This window comes from Dipodomys spectabilis, unplaced genomic scaffold (assembly GCF_019054845.1).
Source record: "Dipodomys spectabilis isolate Male_0828 unplaced genomic scaffold, ASM1905484v1 ptg000039l, whole genome shotgun sequence".
Taxonomy (NCBI): Eukaryota; Metazoa; Chordata; class Mammalia; order Rodentia; family Heteromyidae; genus Dipodomys; species Dipodomys spectabilis.
This window is the reverse complement of record NW_024870716.1, coordinates 6,796,866-6,818,387: the sequence shown is the minus strand read 5'-3', so window position 1 is coordinate 6,818,387 and position 21,522 is coordinate 6,796,866. Positions and strand designations below refer to the sequence as shown.

General features: G+C 43.5%; 1 protein-coding gene across 1 annotated transcript; it reads right to left on the bottom strand.

Annotated features, from left to right (window-relative positions):
• Window positions 1-155: 155 nt before the first annotated feature.
• On the bottom strand, window positions 156-2,837 carry LOC122106198 (golgin subfamily A member 2-like). The gene has a single exon (XM_042677497.1). The coding sequence runs from the start codon at window positions 2,835-2,837 to the stop codon at window positions 156-158; it is 2,682 nt and encodes an 893-aa protein (XP_042533431.1).
• Between the last annotated feature and the right edge of the window lie 18,685 nt (window positions 2,838-21,522).

Below are 21,522 nucleotides of genomic sequence, written 5' to 3'. Positions count from 1 at the left end.
CTTTCCTAAAGATTAGCCACCTCTCAGGATTGGCTGCTCTGTTACTGTTACCCTTCCCATCTCCCATAGTAACAAGAACCAAGAAAATGCCACCCAACTGCTATGTCCTGCAAGAGGACAAGAGTCGACTTGTCTAGGCAGTGGCTGCCAGGTCTTTAGATGGTGATGATTTCAAATACATCATCTGCTTGTGGCTTATAGAAGAAAGGGAGGCAGGACTCTTCGCCCCCGTCTGTGGGCTCTTGCTGGGGCTGGATGGCAGGCAGCAGCGGCACAGGAGGCTCTGCAGTGGGGCTCTCCAGGGGCCCAGGCACCCCAGCCTCTTCAGGGACAGGCTTCAAGCTTTCTTGAAGATGCATATCTTCACAGCCTTGCTCCCTGACCTCGGTCTTCAGGGGGACTGAGAGGTCTAAGGGGGCCTCGGCAGCAGGGGCCTGGGCGGCTGCCAGCATCATGTCCTGGCACTCTGTGCTCTCCCCTGTAAGGCGCAGCAGCAGGTCCTTCAGCTCCTTCCTCTTCCTCCTCTTCTCCTGGGACAGCTGGCTCACACACTGCTCTTTCTCCTGACACAGCTTCTCCAGGACTTCTAGCTGTTCCTTGTACAGCACGATGGTCTCTTCCATGGTGGTCAGGTGTTGGGTCAGCTGGCTGCAGCGATGGTGGAGGTCATCCACGTGACTCTGGGGGTGTCCCTTGCTGGCCAGGTCTTCAGGGAAGCAGATGTGCAGCTTCTTCTTGGGCGCCTGTGTGTCCTGCTTCTTCTTGCCGAACAGCCTGTGGATGCAGCGCTGGGGGAAGGCGGCCTGGCTCTCCAGCTTTCTCTGGCACTGGGCTGCCAGCTGACTCAGGCACCCGCAGCGGGCCTGCTGCTCCTGCAGCTGCCGGCTCATCCTCGCCTTCCTGCCTTCTGCGATGGACAGTGCGTCCATGTAAAAATCCCACATGCTCTGCGGGTTGTCTACGTCGTCTGGAACAGTCACATCATGGGGAGTCGCCTCCTCACCCTTGTCTTCGTCTTGGCTCAGGCCTTCATCTTCCCTGGGGAAAGCCAGGGCGCTCAGCTGGGCCCGCAGCTGCGCCTTCTCCTGTCTTGTTGCTTCCAGACACTTCAGAGTGTCCTCTAACTTCTCCCTTTCCATCTGGGCCAGCAACTTGCTCTGCACCTGCTCCTGCTTCAGCTGGTCCATCAGATGGCTCTGATTCAGCAGGTGCTGCTGCAGGGCCTCCTTCTCTGACATCAGCTGCTGGCTGGTGGCCTTGTGCTGTTTGCAGGTGGCGCTCAGCTCCTGCACCTGGGCCAGGTACTTGTCATGCAGCTCCTGCAGATCCTCAGCTGCTTGGCGCTTGAACTCTGCCACGTCTTTTCCTTCTTTGAATTCCTCCTCCAGCTCATCCAGCTTCGCCTGCAGGGTTGTCTTCTCCTGCTGCTCTGTGTGCAGGATGCTGGCGAGCTCCCCCTTCTCAGCGCTCAGCCTCTGCAAGGCATCCTGCAGCTGGGCCAGCTCTTCTTTCAGCTGGCGGTTGTGCACCAGCGTGCGTTTCAAGGTCTCCTGTTCCTTCTCCATGGTCTCCAGGATCTTGCGCCGGTCCTCGGCATGCTGTGCCCATTCCTCAGCCTTCTTTTCCAGTATCCACAGCCGCTGCTGCTGCTCCAGGTTCTGGAGACTGAGGCTCTGGTTCTCCTCCACCTGGAGGTGAAGTTGCTCCTCCAGGGTCTTGAGCTCCTTCTGCAACTGCAGGGTGTGGGCCTGCAGCTGCTGCTCAGCCTGAGCTGGCCCTGCAGGCGGCTCTGGGGGCCGCAGCTCTGACAGCTGCTCTCTCAGCTCCACCAGCTTGCTCTCCAACTCCAACACCTGCCTCACCCCTTGCTCCTTCTCCTCTCTCAGCTGGCTCACCTGCTCTAGCAGCTGCTGGACTTTCTCCTTCCCCCTGGAGCTCTCCAGCCTCAGGTCCTCCGCAAACGTGTCTCTCTCCTCCTTTAATTTTGCCACCAACTCCTTCGTGTTGTTGAGTTGGCTTTCCAACTCTGCCCGCTCCACTAGTTCCTCTTGGAACTTGTGGATTTCCATTTTCATGTCGGCCTTCTGTGTCAGGAGCACTTCCAGCCTCTCCTGCAGCTCGGTGTTCTCATCCTCCAGGTCTTCAATACTTCTGGCCTTTTCCTGGAGCTGCAGCTTCACACGATTCAGGGCTTTCATGAGCTGTACATTGTTGTTCTCGGTCTCATTCTGCGTGGTGTTGACTGCAGACAATGTTGTTTCTAGCTCTGTTACTCGCTGCTGTGCAGCCTGCAGGCAGCTGGTAAGACCCTCCTGCTCCAGTGCTCTTTCATCGGCCTCTTGCTGCTTGTGGGCCAGGGCAGATTGTAAGTCTGCTTTTTCTCTAATCAGCATCTGTATCGACAGCTTGTGCTGCTCCAGCTCTGCTTTCAGGGCTTCATGCACACAGGCCATCTTCTCCTTGTCTTTTCCCTGTTGATCCTGCAGCTCTTGGATCTCAATGCAGAGCTGCTGCTTTTGTATTGTGCTGGAGTCCAGGGCAAGCACCAGGTGTTGGTTGTGTCTCTCCAGGTCCTTGGTGTTATTGGGACCTGTGACGCTCTGGACCCTGGCAGCTGTGACAGTGCCCAGGGGAGGGGGAGGCTCAGGGTCTGCGTGGTCTTGGGCCGCACCCTTGAGTAAAGGACAGTCCCCAGCGGTGTTTGTCTTGGGGTTACCTCCCTCTTTCATTTTCCTCTTCTTGGATTCTCCAGGTCTAGCAGGACCATTCCTCTGCTGGTATTGTTGCAGTAGTTTCCTTCCTGCAGCTACTTTTTTTTCTCTTTTTTTCTCAGACATACCAGCACTGGGACGGCGAAGGTGGGGGGGCCACATTCCCAGGCTGTCTAAAATCAATTCCAGTAATTCTCTCTAGCTCCAACTATTTCCTCAAAATCCGCTCAATTTGCTCACTCACCACTCACCACCTCTACCTCCTTCAACTCCTTTAGTGGTGTGAGCCAATAGAGGGCATCCCAGTGCTACTAGGCAGCATGGAATGTGGGCGTGGTCTCAATTCTTGTATTCCATTGGTCAGAGAAACATGAAGTCAGGGGTGTGGCCAGAATCCTGTGATTCAGGTAGAGTGGGTGGAGTCACCATGAGAGCAGATCATCCCCCATGCTACTGGATCCAGCTCTTGCTGGATAGGTGCACAGTTTTACAAGTGAACTCTTCTCGCCTCCCTCACACCAACTGTGATTCCTTAGAGAATTTAAGTGGGTTCTAGACTTCTCTGTGTCTCACATTACCATAAACAATCAACCCTGGTTCTAGGTCCAATAGATGAGCAATCTGCAACAGCAGAACTCATGCCTTCCCTTTTCTTCCTTCACAGCTCTGTTTTCCATTCTTTCACAGTTTAGAAATCCCTCCAGCGAACCCCATCCTTTCTTCCAACCAGTCCCATTTTCACAATCCTTTTCATGTTTTTCCCAATGTTTCTTATCCTGGTAGGCCATCAGCATGATCCATTCCTGGTCTCCTGCTTCCCAGCTGCTGCTCTTCCTCTTCTCTCCTGCTGCCATGTTCTACTCTAGCTTTTCCCTGGGGTTTGTCTCTGGAGTGAAGCAGAACTGACCTGAAATTGTCAAGGCTTTATGATACCCAGTGACGATGCCTGTATTGTTCTCTCCCCCAAAACCCCAGCCTTCCCAGATCTCTTTAAGGACTTCCCCCAGGATACTTGTATACTGCCTACATTTTAAATACTTGTTAACAACATGTGGTGATAGCTATTCTATTTTGTGGGTCTAGATATTCCATTAGAATTCTAGTGTGAAAATGATGGACCAGAATTTTCTGGTATTAACTGCATATATTATGTAATTTTGAGTTAAGGAGAAAATACAATAAACACTCAGCAAGTACATTGCATACAAAGAGCTCACTTAATCCTGGTTTCCTTTCATTGTTTTTCTGTTTGAATGATGAAGACTCTCCTAAGCATGTGCAATGAGGTTACAATTACTTAAGTGGAGAACATTTCTAATCTGCTTTTACCTTGTGCAGTTAAGCAGGCTTTTCATTTTTCTCATTTCTCAGCATTCCTGGAAGTTTCCATTTGTGACTGTGAATCTGTCCACTCTCTTCTGCTCACTGACCAGCATCCCCTCTTTACTCATGGCTCCCCATGGCCTCTCCTGCCTTTCTTCTTCTCTCTCCTTCTCCAGTCTTTCTTCTTTGATCAACTGTAAGCTACTGGTAATCAACTTGAGTTCTCCATATCTATTCGAATCCAGACTCTCACCAGAGGTAACCTGATTGGTGTAGTTTATATTTTCATGTGAGATTATATTCTGTATCTCTGGAGCATCAGCTTCCTTAAGTTCAGTCCATCCTTGCTCTAATAACCTGAATGTGGGAATGTATCTTCTCTTGGTTCTCAATATGCCCACGTGGAACCCAGGGTGGTAGTTTGATAGATCTTAGGTGAGACAGGCAGACAAATACTAATTGTCATGGACATACTCTATTTAGATCTCTGTTCCTGGGATTTCTCAATGGAACTCTTCAATCTGAACCAAAAGAGGGGACATTTTTCTCCCTTAACTTCTTTACTGCCTTTGTTTCCAAGATAGTCTTGCCTGACCAAAAAACGGTGCAAATATTTCAATGTTTTGGGAATCCTGGTTACTGAGGAAGTACAGTGAAGTACTTGGCAGCACTCATCCAATAGAAGGGGGATGTTTGTAGTCATCCTTCCTATGTTACTGATTGTGCTGCTTGTGCTGGCTCATGCCTGTATTCCTTGCTAGTTGGGAAGTTGAGGTTGGAAGATTGTGGTTCAAGAATAACCTGGATATACATGTATGTCCCTATTCGATGCAGTCACTGGAGATGGTTTCCTCCTATTATACCAGCCACTTTGTGAGGCTGATTTGGGAAGGACTGTGGTTTGGGGCAATCTCAGATAGAAAAAAAATCTGTGAGAGACCATTTCAACAGGTGAAGGGTAGTTGTGGAAGCTAAGATGCTGAAATCTCACTGAAAGTGAATGCCTAAAACAGGAAGATCATGTTTTAAGTACAGAATCCATGCAAGAAGTAAGACCTTATCTTAACATTTACCAGTGCAAGAAAGTGCTGGCTGTCTACTAAGTACAAGGTCCTGAGTTTAAACCCAACACAATGAGAAAATAATTGCCTTAGACCCCTCTGTACAGTATTTTTACAATAAAATATATTAAAAATTACCTTAGGAAATTACTTAAGTGCTTATATTACCACACCCTCATAAATCAGTGTTCATTTGATAGGTGCTAAACGTATACTCTAACACTGAACTTTACCCCTGCCCTAAATCAGTACAACAGTGGTTGCTTTTATATTCAACTAGAGTTACATGATCCTCTTACATCAACAATTGTTTTGGAATGATTATAAAACTGCAGATTCTTAGTCCCATGTTCAGAGGTATGGAGCTGAAACCAGGAAACACGGTTCAGGAATCTGCATTTTATGAACTCCACTATTAAATCCAATATACAATAAATTGGATAAGTCTGATCTCACCACCATGAATTTCAGAAGATTCTGCCCTATCCCCTAGACTTTCTGAGAACCCTTTAAGGCACTTAAGTTGTGCAACGTCAATATTTCTAGCAATTTGCTTGTAGGCTCTGAGTGGTCAAGGGTTCTTGGAGGGAAATATATAAGGAACAAAAACTGGCCACCATGCCTCCTGATTCAAATTCCTGGTTTCACAGAGGGAACCCAGACTTTATCCATGACATCAAAGACATTCTCTTCTGTGCTATCTTATTTACTCAAAATTGTTGGAAGGAAGATGATAGTTTCAGTGGAAACCCTTCAAGAAACAGCTTCATAGATTGAAGTCTCCACCCCAACTTCTCAACTATTTCCAATCAACTCTGCTGACTTTTCCCAAATTCTTTGGCATTCAGAAATGTTAACATATTTCCACCACCCTCCCTGTGGTCTATTCCTAAGCTATTATCATTCACCTAGAATTTTCTTCCTGTTTTGGAATGTTGCTATATTTAATATCTGCATTCTACCTCCAATGTAAATACTTGGAAAAAAATTATGAAGAATATCCTGCCATCCAAATTCTTTCTTTATTCTCTCATCCTATTATGACTCAAAGTAGGATGCCCAGGCAGTTCTTGAAGTACAATCCCTCTTTCTCTTCCCCTTATGTAGACAGGATTACAGGCTTTAGCCACTGTGCCTGGATATAGTTGGTGGTGATGCTCATAGAACATATAAATATATTTTGCACCACTTACTGTGCATTCTAAAATGGTCAGCCTAGTAAATTTTCTATGATTTGTATGTTGCCATGATAAAAATTTTAAAACAAAGAAAATAAGAATTGAGGACTTCCTAGAGAACTAGTTAACCCCAGAACTGGTACATGAGAATGTAACATGATTGCAGAATAAGTAATATCAGAAAAGAGAGAAAGGTTCAGTCAAGATGGGGAGGTGATGGTGCTCATTGGAAGAACAGAGGGGTCAACCTGGAGGAATTTCTTGTGACCAAGGAAGAAATAATATCAACAGAGAGGAAGTAATAACTGTGTGATGTCTTAATATACATAAATAAAAATCCAAACTGACAACCATACATCAATGAGCCTTTATATACAATGAATCCAGTAAGTAACTGGTCCCTCTCCTCACCTTTCCCCGCTAAAATTCCAGCGTCTGTCTCTCATGATATATGTCATAGTTTCATCTGTATATCCCCACGGAGTCCATGTGCACTAACTAGATCCATGCACTTGATCTTTTTTTTTTGGTCAGTCATGGGGCCTGAATTCTGGGCCTGGGCACTGTCCCTCAGCTCTTCAGCTCAAGGCTAGCACTCTACCACTTGAGCCACAGCACCACTTCCAGCTTTTTCTGCTTATGTGGTGCTGAGGAATCGAACCCAGGGCCTCATGCATGCAAGGCAAGTACTCTATCACTGAGCCACTTTCCCAGCCTTCCATATACTGGGTCTTGAACTCAGGATCTCAAGAGTCTCTGTTGGCTTTTTCACTCCAGGCTTGATTGGAGATAAGAGTCTCCTAGGTTTGTCTGCTCAGGCTGATTTTGGACTGAGATCCTTGGATCTCAGAGTGTGAGCCACTGGCACTCAACTATGATATTATACTTTTTATCATTATTTTAGAGTATACAGATGAAATAGGAATTTTAGGTCTCTGACCAAACTCCTGTGATTGTACTTGCTAAGTCTAACTACTCACCCCTACATACCAAGTAAAGGGATATAGCAAAGGGCCGATAAAGGAAGTTTATTACATGGCATAGGCATTCTACAGGAGGACAGCACTTGAGCCCTTCTTTGGCCATCTTTAGGGTACAGATATAAGCTGTTATTTTAAATAGAGAACTAGGGGCCCAGAAGAGGTGTATGCATAACAGATGATGAGTTCCAGCAGAATGGACCAGAAGAGCCTCCTGACACAGGGAAACCCAAGGGTTAGCCAAAGAACTACCAAGGGTGAGCTTACCAAGGTCAAACCTCAGTCTTCTGGACTGGGAAAGTTTATCTGCCTCACTAAATGATGGTAAGAAGCAACAGCCAATACTAATCAGAGTCGAAAAAGAAAATGCCCCTGGAATAAAGTAATCCCAAGCCAGGAACCAGGAGTTCACTCCTGTAATCCTAGCTGCTGAAGGGACTGAGATCTAGAGTGTTGGTGTTTGAAGCTAGTTCAAGCAGAAAAGTCTGCAAGATTACATCTCAAAAATAACCAGCAAGGGGCTGGGAAGGTGGCCCAGTATGAGAAGGTATGAAGTTGTGGTGGTTTCTCTGTCATATTTGTTGCTTTGAGAAGTCATATTAAGGACAGTTTTGGGTGTGTCTGTGAGAGTGTCGCTAGAGATGATTGGCATGTGTCAAAGCAAATGAGGAAGACCCACCTTGAATAGGGGTGATACCACCCTGTAGGCTGGGGTCCTGGGTGAAACGGATGCTAACAGGGAACCCCACTGGTGCAGGCAGGCTCTCTTTCTGCTTTTTGGTCACTATGAGGTAAACAGCTCTGCTCCATCATCCTGTCCCCCAGGAAACTGACTTCTTACAGGCCCAGAAACATAGAGCCAAGCGACCATAAACTACATCCTCTGAAACTGTAATGCAGAATAAATCTTTCCTCCTTTTCAATTGTTTATGGCAGGTATTTTGTCACAGTGATGAAAATCTGGAGGAAAGGTGGGAAACTGATGATTGAGCAAGAGAAGACTGATGGTTGTGACTGATAATTTCACAATTTCATCTGGAATTTTTAATGGTGAATCATATAGTTTTCATCCAAGTGTTGTTTAGGAAGCCAGGCTGTAACAAGCAGCTGTGTGTCATTTCAGATACCATGGCTAGGAGTGGAATGGCCTATCTTGTGGGTCACAGGAAAAGCTGAACAAATAGGTAACCAAAAAGAAGAATATTGAAATGCCATCACAGAGAAAACGTAACCTATTGCATACTGAAACTCCTTTGAAATTCTGAGAAAATCATTTTTTCAGATGCTGCAAGCAAACTGCCAGAATTGAAGTTACATGGTTCTAGAAAACCATTCCTCACAACCAGATTTCAAAATGCTTCAGCAAACTGATGGTCGAAATTTTGTTTTCCTTTTTACACCATCAAGCAACATTTTACAGATGGTTATATGCACAAGTCTTCAGTGAACAGCTCAGTGAATGCTGACATAGTATCCACCCCCTCTACTCTTGCCTAGCCAGGAAGACAATAAAATACTAATAATGGCTTCAAGTGGAGAAAGAAAATATGCTGTGCTAGGAATGCCCATTGCTGGTATCATGCTCCACCCCCAGTCCAAGGAGGTCAAAGTAATTTTGGTATGCTGAGTTAATGGCTGGATTGAAAAAGCTATTTTCCCTAGAGTTGTCTTTACAATGTCAAAATACCCAAGATACGTATCGCTTCATTCTTTCCTTAAAAAAAAAAGTGCCCATCACAGTAGATCTATATTCAGGAAAAGAAGAAAAACATATTTGTGCTTTGGAGAGCAACTTTTGACCCTTATTCTCTAAGAGGGATTTTTCCCTTGTTAGTCTGTGCCTAAAAATCACTAATAACCCCAGTTCCTCTGGTTTGTTTTTATATGTTTGTCCTCCAGGAGGATGCATGTATGAATCTGTCAGGGGTGAAATCAGAAGGACCAGAGCCTCAAAAACAAACAAACAAAAAAGCCCGGCTATTATACTGGCTTTCCTTTCCTGTGTCTCTCACCCTAGTGGGATCATCTGTGGTTTCCATGGCAATGGTATCTGGCAACAATGTTGGGCAGCCTTCCAGGAAGTGGAGTTGGAAGCAATAAGGCTAACATACATCTGTCAGAGGTAATAAAGAGTTCTCGGTGTAAACATATCTGTCTGCTCAACCACCTGCACAGATCCAAAAGGTAATGGGCATGATGCTGGGGTAGGAATCCGGGGATGGGGTGTGTCAGCCTGCAGCTATCTTATCACATATTACACAGACAGTGTCTATTGCACGTAGCATGACAGGGCCAACACTGCATCCAAATGGGTTTACCCAGATAATAAGCGAAAAGCTGATGCTGGGCCTGACCTCCGGAAATCACTGCCAAAGATTTGCAACAATTCTCAAATTCGGATTCTAAAGTTGAATTCCCTGCCATCTCTAATTAAAGTAGCTTTTCCTGAATTCACAATTTCTTTCATTTCTTGAGGGGAAGCAGGTCTGGGCTACACACCTGAGCCACCCCACCAGCCTTTTGCTATAGTTATTTTCCAGGCCAGCCTCTGGCTGAGACTACAATTCCTCCATCTTGTTCATCCTCGTGTGTAGGGGAGTGACAGGCATGTATCTGCTCCCAGCCATTACGCTTCCCCCATATCTTGGATAGCGGGTACGCTCCATTATGCCCAGTCATTGGTTAAGATGGAGTCTTGGGAACTTTTATGCCTGAGTTGTCCTTGAGCTACTACCACTCCAATCTCCACTTCCCAAGTAGCTAAATTACTACTTCTGTTAATGCTGTGTCCATTTCAATAAGCTCTAAGGCTTTGAATTGAGTTTTTGACACCTAGGAAGTAAAAAATGCTGTCAGTTTTTCTTTCCCATGTTTGTTCTATCATTTTGTATTCATGTGTTTATTTATTCATATCTAGTCATTCAAAACATGTGAATCCACACTATAAACTAAGGGTGCAAAGGGCAAAACAGAAAAATTCAGTATCCCTGGATGGGATTAGAGCACAGAATATAAGAAGATGATTCTCCAGGTCACAACTCAGGTCAGATTTTTACTCAATTAAGCCACTGATTTCTTTCATTTCTATGGAGAGATGATTAATTATCCACTGCTAATAGATGGACCTCTGTACATCCTACCTCTTTTTTTTTTTATCACTATAGCCCTGCAACAATTAACTGTTTTTACTCATGATACCTTATTCCTAGCAAATGAGTGCTGGTGACTGACCTCTGCCACTGCAGGCTCCCTGAAGCCCCATCATCATCATAATAGCATAATAATAATGATGGTGTCTCCTGGTATTATCCTAACCTGGACATGCAGCTCCCACTGAATATCCCAAGAACACAAAGGTGCTCCACTCATGTATTCCAGTGGAAATTCATTAGAAATGAAGTTATCATGGGATTATCAATGCATATGAACCCCAGAAGAGTCAATATCAAGATAGCAAAGGTGACATATTCTGTACAGTGACCTCTTTCTCTAGCCGTGTCAGAGTACAGTGTGACAGGGATGTAAATATACTCTCCAATTGGCAAATTACTACTGTTGCTTGTTTAACCTGACAACAGCAGAGACTAAATGTGAGCTACAAATGTACTATGATTTGTCAGGGAACCAGAGAGCCACTTACTATCAGATTACTTGCCCTGGAACTCTTCATCATGTGTTCATTGGAGTGTAGACTTTTGTTCTGTGATGATTCTACGGTACCACTATCCTTGGGCTTACATCATGCCTTTTCTGCCATCATTGTGTCCCTTACAACACTGTACAAGAATCTATTCTATGACCAAGAGGTGTAACAACGGGACTGCTAATCTTATCATTTATCACATCTTCCAGAAGCAATTGTTCTGTTCATGTGGTAGAATGGCCAATTAAAGGCCACCTGAGAAAGAGACAGAACCCTGAAAGGTACAGATTTTGGCCTGCAAGATGAAATATATGCTTAAAGCAAGTGACCAATACGCAATGTTATTTATCCCACAAACAGAATCACAGGGTAAAGTCTACACATGGACACTCTCTCACAATTACACCAAATAATTCACAGAGACTGCTTTTTTGATGCTTTTCATCACCAGTTGGAACTCTGTTAATTTAGGAATCCTTGTACCCCAAAATAAAGTATTCCACTCATGCTGACCTGAATATCCAGAGCTTCTCATGCTACTAATGCAAAAAGCTAGCAAGGGGATGACTAGCTGAGAAAAGTGGGTTCTGCCACTCCTAGAGAAGAGAGAACTGTGAATAGAGCCTTGTAGTCTTCTACAGGGACCTCTCTACTGCCTTGTGCATGCAGAAAAGCATGAACCCGGTCAATGCAAGATCTCAATTGATTTGGGCCCTCTTGGGTATGAAAGCTTCAGACAGAAAAGTAAAGAATTTCTACCAGCTGAGTTGCTAGCTGAAGAGGAAGAGGAAGTCACATTTATCAATAATGGCCCAATGGACAATTACAAAAATGTGACAGTTGTGACTATCTCCTACATATTGCAGCTGTTTCTTCCTCTTTCCTCCATTCCTCTATTGTTTTACTTATGCATTTTCATTGGTGGTTAAGTTTGTAATTGAGTTTTCAAGTTACAGGACATTCAGATGGACATGATTTACAGGAATCATCTTTTTAGGGGGGAAGTAATACAGTCTTCATTTGCATGAAAGATAATCACATGATATTAGGCAGGAGCACAAAGTGCATGCCATTGGTTAGAAGTATGGGTATGGGTGCTGATTAGCCAATGGGACAGAGTTATTTACCTATTGTGTCTGAGCTCCAAGTCTTTCTATATTCCATAATACTGGGCCTAGATTTGCATACTACATCCTTCTAACCAGCTTGCCAACTAGCACTCTGTTAAGTTCTGCTAATGGAAGGCATCAGAGGGACTAAGAGGTGAGAAGAGAGGAAAGGAACATCCCTCCCATTTCATTATCTTTTAGCAGTGCTTAAGCAGACACAGATGTTTGGCTCCAGTTTCCTCTGTACTTCCATTACCAGTATTTCCAAGCCCCATTCATGGGTGCCTACATCAGTGAGGCCAGGCATCCTTGGAGTTCAGTACTAACCAAACCATGTTTCCTCATCCACTAATCAGGCCTCAGGTGGTCAGCACCCACCAGCTCACACCACTTTTCCAAAGCTGAATCACCTGTTGTGACATCTCTGCTTCCTTCCAAATCCAGCACTCAGTTGACTATGGCCCTCTTCAAAATTCTAAGCACCAAGAGTGAAGGGTCTTTCGACTCTGACAACCCACCAACCTCTTCCATTCAATTTCTAGATCAGTAATTGATTTCCACTATTTCAAGTAACAGTTCTCTTCGCATCCTTCCCAATGTTGTTTGATTAATTACCTCTGATAAATCCTATTTGATTAAAATGTCTAGGCTTGTTTGGTTGGTTGGTTTTCTTGGCTGGACCCTGCTTGATACACCACTATTCATGGACTGTTATTACATTTGTTCAACCATTCATTCTTCACTCATTCAACATGTACTGAATATATTAGGCATTCGACTGAGCTTTGAGACTAAAAAGTCCAAAAGGCATGGCTTGTTCCAGCCAGAAAACAATTTACTTATTGTGCAAAGGAAGGAAAAAAGCAATAAAAAGCAGAAGTAGTAAGAAGACGTAATGGGAGTAGATCTCTAAACTCAGCCAGGGAAGGGGACATGGTAGCTTCTAGAAGCAGCAATATCTGAACAAAAACACAAAATATAACTAGAAAGTAACAACTAGCTAAGTAGAAGTTGGGAAGGAAGACTTCTACAAGAAATAATACATGTACATGCAGAATGTTTGAGAAAGATGAGGCAAGCTTAGTACTCCAATATGGATAGAGCTCAGATTACAGAGACAGGGAAGGCAGAGTGTCAGCCATGCAGGGTAGACAGAGGCCAGGCTGGCTGGGTGAACAGTGGCTGAGCAGCCTGCAGAAGGTGAGCCAGATTGCTCTCCTAATCCATGGTATCTTTCCCTATGTCTCCTCTTCTGTTCTAGTCTGTGTTCAGTGATGGGGCATGAACTGGTCATTTAGCTATGGAAAAGGAATGGAGTATGGAGACAGCTCCTTACTCAGTTCTATGTCCTCATTCTGAAAGTCCCAACACAGCTCTTCCAAATCAACCCTCTCACTTCCAGGGTACCTGATTCCTCTCAAATTTGGCTCTTTACCCAGTTTCCTTCTAGATCTCTCTCTCTCTCTCTCTCTCTCTCTCTGTCCTTCCTTTCTTCTCTCTTCCTCCCTCCTTTCCCCCCCTCCTGTCTTTTCTGGGATTTTCTGCTCAGCCTCTCTGATTTCCTAATGTAGGATATCTTTTTCTCTCTCAGGTCTTCCAAATGTGTAGTGTCATCCCATCATGCTTGTCTATCTACTTACCAGACCCACCCTCCTTACACACGGTTGGATTATATGTGACAATAAATACTTCTTGTCATCAAATGAGTAGAGTGAAAACTTGAGTATGTGTCTTAGAGAGTCACATGCAGAACTGCTGCGTGAGCTGCCTCTCCTTGTGAGTGAGGAGACAGACAGCCTCCTGATGATCTAAGAAGGTATCCCTTGTCCCAAGAAAGAATACACCCAGCTAATTACTATTTCCTACATTGTTTTTAATAAATAGAATAAAGCCCCAGTACCATAATTTTTTTTGAAATCCACTTCAAAAGCAGCCTTTGAAGTTATAGAATCCTTTTGCTTACGTGAAGGATGTGATCTGATCCATGTATAATTAAAACTGCCAGTAGACTTGCTCATAGACGTCTATGTTCCACTGATTACTACAGATAAACTAGCTATATATCCCCACACTAATGGTTTTATGGCACCAATATCTGGCATGGTCATCTTGCCATGGTCTTTCACGTAAGCCCCAGACCAAAAGCAAAAATACACAATCATCCTGTCTTTGCTACAAATGGAATCACCAAAATAAACTGCAAAATTATGTGTTGGAAAATAATCCTCTATTTCTTTCATACATAAACCAAGTAGGATGAAATGGTAAATATATTTGTGTATTTTCCAAATTTTCTATAGTGAAAAATTAATGCTCTTATAACTATGAGATAGTGTCATAATTACATGAGTGAACATATACCCAAAAGATATTCAATCCAAGAGCGGTTACCTCAGAGGGAAAGTGGATACCTAGGGAAGGGCCCCAGTATGGTTCTGTAATGATTTTGCTCAGGGAAAAAGAGTTCTGTTTGCAATTTATAGTCAGAGTTCTATTGCAATATAATACAAGATGGTCACTTTCAAAATACTTGAAAACAGCTGTGGAATATCTGCTTAATCTTTTCTCCTGAGCTAAACACCTCAGACATCTGTTCTTCAGATAAGAAAGCTTTGAATTCTTCATCTCCCCAGGTGCTTTTTAGGCTGCTCTTCAGATAATCCATGCCCTTTTGAATATATGTGTGGGCAAATAAAAATTCTAAGAGTTTGGCTCAGATACTTTTTAAAAAAAGTTTCTGTTGTTCACTATTAATTTGATCTTGTTTCCAAGCTCCTTTCCTGATGAGAGTAAGAAAAATTTAAATTTCAGACAAACCTGTTCCTTTGATTTAAAATATAGACTGTTGTTCTGCTACAGTCTATGCCATTACACTAATCGCTTGTGTGTGGCTGGTAATAGGAAGACGGTGCTGTGGTTGGCATGTGTCACCCAGAGTTCATGTGTTGGAAAATTAATCCCCAATGCAAGTGTTGAAGGGGGTGATTTTTAAGAGGCAACAAGATCCTGAGGGCTCCATTGTCCTGACTGAAGCAATGTCATTAACACAGAGTAGGCAAGTTATGGTGGAAATGGGTTCCTAAAAAAATATAAAGACTGTATTCTGAAAACAGCATAACTGTTAAATCAAAGAACTCTGAAAGAACTCTGAGGTAGGGATGGGTACCAGCAAGGGGGTAGGCTAAAAAGAAGGGTGAATAAGTATGAATATGGTCCGAGTAGATTGTTTGCATGTATGAAAATAGAACAATGAAACCTGCTAAAACTGTTTTATGAAGAGGGGAAGGAAGTGATAGAAAGGGTAAGAATGATTGGAATACCACAATGATTGAAATGCCACAATGAAATCCCCCATGATGACTAATATATGCTAAAAAATGACAGAAAATAAACTAGAACAATTTTTAAATGCATAGTAAACATGCAACGAAACAAGAAAAGTCTAGCATCAGTAACAATAAAAGATGAGTTAGGCCCTTCCCTCTGCTCTTGCTTCTTGAGGCAGCAGGAAGGCCCTTACCAGATGCCAGGATGGTGCTCTTGAGCTTTACATGCGATATGTATAGTCTACTCACTATAAACTACTTCGTATGTGACATTTTGTGATAGCAGAAAAAGACACATTAAATCACACCATGTTAGTATAATGTGGAAGTTGGTTTCTTTATACATGATTTCTGGTAAGCAAAGGAAATAAAATTAATAGCAACTGAGTGCTAAATGTTATCAGGAAAGGAGAATAACTTCAGACTGACAAGTGTACAGACTAGGAGCTTTTTAGTCTGATGTTTCAAAAATTTTTAAATAGGTATCTACCAGAGAATTGATTTTTCTCTTTCCCTTACTTTTTTTGGGGGATGGGAGGAGTTATTATTAGAGATTGAACTCAGGCAAGTGCTCTACTATTTGGCCAAACTACCAGTCTTTTTTTTTTTTTGGGGGGGGGGGTCCAGTTGTAGGGCCTGAACTCTGGGCCTGGGCGCTGTCCCTCAGCTCTTCAGCTCAGGGCTAGTGCTCTACCACTTGAGCCACAGCACCACTTCCGGCTTTTTTCTTTTTTCTTATGTGGTGCTGAGGAATCGAACCCAGGGACTCAGGCATGCAAGGCAAGCGCTCTACCACTGAGCCACTTCCCAGCCCCCAAACTACCAGTCTTTTGCTTTTAGGTTTTGAGTTTTTGAATAAGAGCTCACTTTTTTTGCCTAGTCCGCCTTGAATATGATCATCCTACCTCCACCTCCCAAATAGCTGGAATTATAAGCATGCTCTACCACTCCTACCCAAGAATTCTTTTCTTTAAAAAGTGAGCAACTATCCTGGGGCTTCCTCTCCCCCTTAATACTCTAGTTCCACCTTCCTGCTCTCAGCACTACGAGGCCTTGTTTACGTGCTTGTCTGACTTATTTCCCTTGAGGAACTTTAAAGCCACTGATCTGTCTGCCTACCAATGCACTCCATGTTATACATAAATTTTTGGTGCTATAAACATCCAGTTACCTTGCTTTGGGAATAGTTTACTTCGAAGGTTATTTTTATTACAAACCTAGCTAGTCTTCCTAGCGATTATATAGGTTGTGAGGTTTTTCATGTGGAGTTATAACATAAAGGCCTATTCATTGACTCAATGTTGATTCAACCAATTTGAAGTTTCAGCTCTCCACATAAAGGCACTTCTCCCCTTTCAAAGTAATTTCTAATCCCTGCTATACCATTCCCCAAATGGTCTGCAAGTTCAAAGGCAGGTGATGAAATTACAGCATGAGGAAGAGGATGTTCCATTCCCTCCATTATGTCTACCTCTCCTCCCACTCGGTCTTTGACTCTCTTGGCTGGCACTGAGGCACATGGTCCTCTTGTGTCTCTTGTCATTGTGTGCTGAATACCTTGGTTCTTCTTCTTTTTTGGCTGCAAAGTCCCACCAGTGTGTTCTCCTCCACCTGGCCCCAGGTCTTGCTTGGTCCATGGCTTTTATCAGTCCTCTCTATTCTCTCACCCTATGAGAGAATCCACTGCTCACCCATGCAGGATGGAGACACTGAAGAAATTCTACCTCAGGCCCATCCTTCCAGGTATCTCCCTTCACTAACACTGCCCTTCCATTTTGACTCCGGTAAACAACACTGGCAAGAGGGAACTTTCCTTGTAGGTTATCCTCTACCCATCCAAAGGCTGGCTTCTCTTATTGGCTCCACATGCAGATTGCTGCAAGTTATACTTCATATGCAAAAGGAAACATTTGAAAAACCCCTTTGTGACTTAATACAGCCTGGCTTTCAAGATTATCTCTATAATTGCAAAGACAGTCAAATTTGGCTCTTGGAATGGAGAAACTCTTTTCCCATTGCTCTAGATGGAAGCAGTGATTGTTGTGTGGGATGGCATGGGCACTGGAGCTGTGTGCCAATGAGTAACGCAGTGGCGTCAGCAATCAAGGCCTCAACTGAACACTTTTAAACTTCTCATAAAGGTGTATTGATGACCGTAGCTGAGCTTCGAAGTCTAACCAGCTCAGGCTTGGTGCAAACTGATTCTATAAAGTATGCTGATTTCATTAATTTCCTCATGAGTAAGAGTCACGTGGCCAATTTAAAGAGGGGGGATGTGGCCGGGCACCAGTGGCTCATGCCTGTAATCCTAGCTACTCAGGAGGATAAGATCTGAGGATCGTGGTTTCAAGCCAGCCTGGGCAGAAAAGTTCATAAGACTCTTATCCCCCCCCAAAAAAAACAGAAAAAGCCACACATGGTGCTATGGCTCAAGTGGTAAAGTGCTAGATTTGAGCACAAAGAAGCTCAGGGACAGAGCCAGGCCTGGCCCTGAGTGCAAGCCCCAGGACTGGCAAAAAAAAAAAAAAAAAAAGTGGGGGAGGGGGAGATATGGGCCATCTTTGGCTTCCAAAGGTCACGCATGAGAGGTCATCTTAGCGCCAAGGCTGCTGGTTGGATCCCCTCATCTGCTGTTTCACTGCTGTGAGGGTCTGCCTCTGCATAGTGATAGACCCTAGCAATATCTGCTACTCTATATCCAATTATCATTATGTCTTCCTTCTAAGGCTTTGTTGTTGTTGTTGTTTTTCCTCGTGAATGTTCCCTGCAGCTTCCAAACACAGGAAATGAAAGATGCAGGCTTTCCTCACAGAAGGCTGGGCCCACGCCTTGCCCATGAGACAAGGTGGCCTGAGAGCACCAGGGCCTCAGGTGCAGCTGACCTCCCCACTGAAGGCAGCCAGCCACTCCGCTCCCCATGCAGCACCTTCTGACGCCTTTGTTCTCTGCAGTCCCAGGCAGTCTGATAAAACACCAGCACTGGCTTTTTTTTTCTTTGTATTCAATTAATAAACAGCCGCAATTAGAAAACATACTAATGTGTTCTACTTGTGTACAAGACCTGCAATTTCTACAACCTCTACGGGGTCTCTGTGCCAACAGTAAACTTACACATAATCAAACTGCTTACTCTGGTCCCTGGGTCACTGGCATCTAAGCTCCCCGCTCTCTCTAACTTTATCCTTTATTGTGGGTACTGTATCACATTGGACGTTTGCTGCTCTATGATCCACCATGTTTGTCCTCCTGGAATATGCTTCTCTCAAGACATCTAATGCACATTCCATCACATTCATGAAACAGTTCTACTACTTCTCAGGCTATTCCTATGGAAACAAATCACCACAAACTTTGTGGCATTAAAAATAGTGTATTCTCTCACAGTCCTAGAGGACAGACATCTGAAATCCATGTGTCTCTGGAGGACCGCTCCCTCCTCAGCCTGTGGGAGTAATCCACTGCATGCCTGTTCTGGCTTATGTGCCATGACTGACATCACTCTGCTAAACACCATGTTATTTTGATCTCCAATTCTCACATCACCTCCACTAACCCCTGTGTATCTCTGGATCCAACTCACTCTACCTCTTTCTTAAAAGAAAGGCAATTTCATTGAGGCCCACGCAGATAGTCCAGGATAACCTCAGTCTCTCAAGAACCTTAACTAATTACATCTTTTTCTACACAGGGTAACACTAGTACTTTTCATCTCAGGAAGTTCCAGGGATTAGAATATGAATGTATCTTTGGGGGAAAAGGGCACTGTTTTTTCTGCCTATTACTCTAACTAATAGGATGATGATGCCTATTGAACATTCCTTAAACTCTGAGTTGCATTCAATACTGTCACCTTCTCCTCTTCTTGCTTTTAAGTCAGTATTTGCTTTTTATCACAGCAACAACAAAAACCTCCGCTAGGCAAACACAAACCATCATTGGAAAGCAAGTAGCATAAGTGAACAATGTTCAAATACAACCCCAACGCTAGTGGCTCACACTTGTAATCTTAGCTTATAATCCTAGGAGGCTGAGATCTTAGGTTCAAAGTAATCCTGTTCAGGAAAATCTCCAGTTAAAATACCAAAAAGCTGGAAGTGGAGCTGTGATTCAAGTGGTAGACCACTAGTCTTGAGCACAAAAGCTTAGGGACAGCATCCTGGCCCTGAGTTCAAGCCCAGGACCAGCACACAGACACACACACACACACAGACACACACACAGACACACACACACACACACACACACACACACGTGTAAAATCTGACTGTAAACAAGTTGTTCATGCAGTACCTAAAAGATGTTAAATATCATTGTACTTGTTTTCCTCAGAACTTTAAAAGAATGTCTAGCAGGCTTGGAGTTCACGGCAACTGTCTAGACAATTTGGAAACCAGTTTGGCAACTGTAGATTTAATATATTTGATGAAACATCACTCCTCAGAAAGACAGCTACCTCCCCCATCACAATTATACCATTGTTATCTACCTATGCACTCTTCTTTATTTTTCTTCAAGGCACTGAGAACCACTTTACTTTACCTTATCAATTTGTAACTATCATGAAAGTTCCACTACAACAAAGATTCTACCTTCTGAATCTTCATTCTGTGAAAAAGTAGCTGATACAAAGTAGGCAGTCAAGAACTAATGCTGAAGCCAGGTTCCAATGGCTTACACCTCAAATCCTAGCTACTAAGGAGGCTCATATCTGAGGAACTCAGTTTGAAACCAGAACAGGCAGAAAAGTCTGTGTAACTCTTTATCTCCAGTTAAGCATCAAAAAAGATGGAAGTGGAGCTATGGCTCAAGTGGTAGAGTGTTAGCTTTTAGCCAAAAAGCTTAGACACAATGCCTAGACCCTGAGTTCAAACCCCAGGACTAGCACACACAAATACACACACACACACACACACATACACGCACACGCACACACACACACACACACACACACACACACACACACACACAGGTGCTAAATGACTGGGTGAGCATGAGAAAAGGAGACATGGGTTCACACATCCTATACATACAGGCCATAGGTCTCCTCCATGTGTTTCTCAGGTATGTTTTCTGACACTATTCATTTTCATCTTTTAAAAGTATGACTGGTGACTGCAAAATTTTAAGTCTAACAATACAAAATTTATTTCTCTGAATTGTGACTTGTGAGGACATAATCCTCCAGGTGTAATCCTTCAGAGGACCTAACCACATGGCAGTGAGTACAAATATAAGACCACTGATTTACAGTTAGTTGCCCATTCTGTCACATTCAAGTCAGCACTCACTGGAAGAATTGGGAGATCATATTAAAGGAAACAAAGGAGAAAGATGGATGTTTCTATGAGAGATGAGAAGCTCTGGCAGATCTCTCTGATAACCTTCCTTCTTTGTCTGTAAACAGGGGGTTCCCTCCCCTCACAGAAAGCCTAAGCATATCCTTCAGATTTCACTGTCCTCTGGAGCTCAAGAATGTGTCACAAAGTTTTTAAAGCTAGTTATTATCTTGTATTGTCTTAATTTCAGCATCTGATAGCATTTCAAATGAATTCATCACTCAGTTTTGATTAGTATTGATTTCACTAGAACCAGTAGTACAGTACGGATAGGAAGATAGGTTAGACAGACAGCTCACTCGGGGGTGGGGGGACAGAGGGTTGCTGTTGTTTTGTCTTATTTTTCAGAAAGTCTCACTGTATAGCCCAGCTTTGGTATCCACTGCCTCAGCCCCTGAGTGTTGTGTAACAGACATGTGTCACCATGCCTAGCTAGCTCACCTATTTTGTGACAGTCATTTTGTATACCCCCTTAAAATGACAGCAAAAAATGAAACAAAATAATTATTTATTTGGTGACTAAATGAAACTGAAAGAGGACTTTTCCCCTAGAAGTGAACTCTTGATGTTCTAGAACAAAACTCCTAATAAAATTATGTACTTTCAGACAACAACCCAATTAATAAATGGGCTAATGACTTAAAGAAAACCTTCTCAAAAGAACAAGGAAAAATGGCCAATAGATACATGAAGAAATGTTCAGCATCTCCAGTCATAAAGGAAGTGTAAATCAAACCAACACTGAGATTCCTCCTCACCCAGTTAGAATAGCCATTATCAAGAAAACTAACAATATCAAATACTAGCAAGAAACTCTAATACACTGTTAATGGGAACATAAGCTTGTTCAACCAC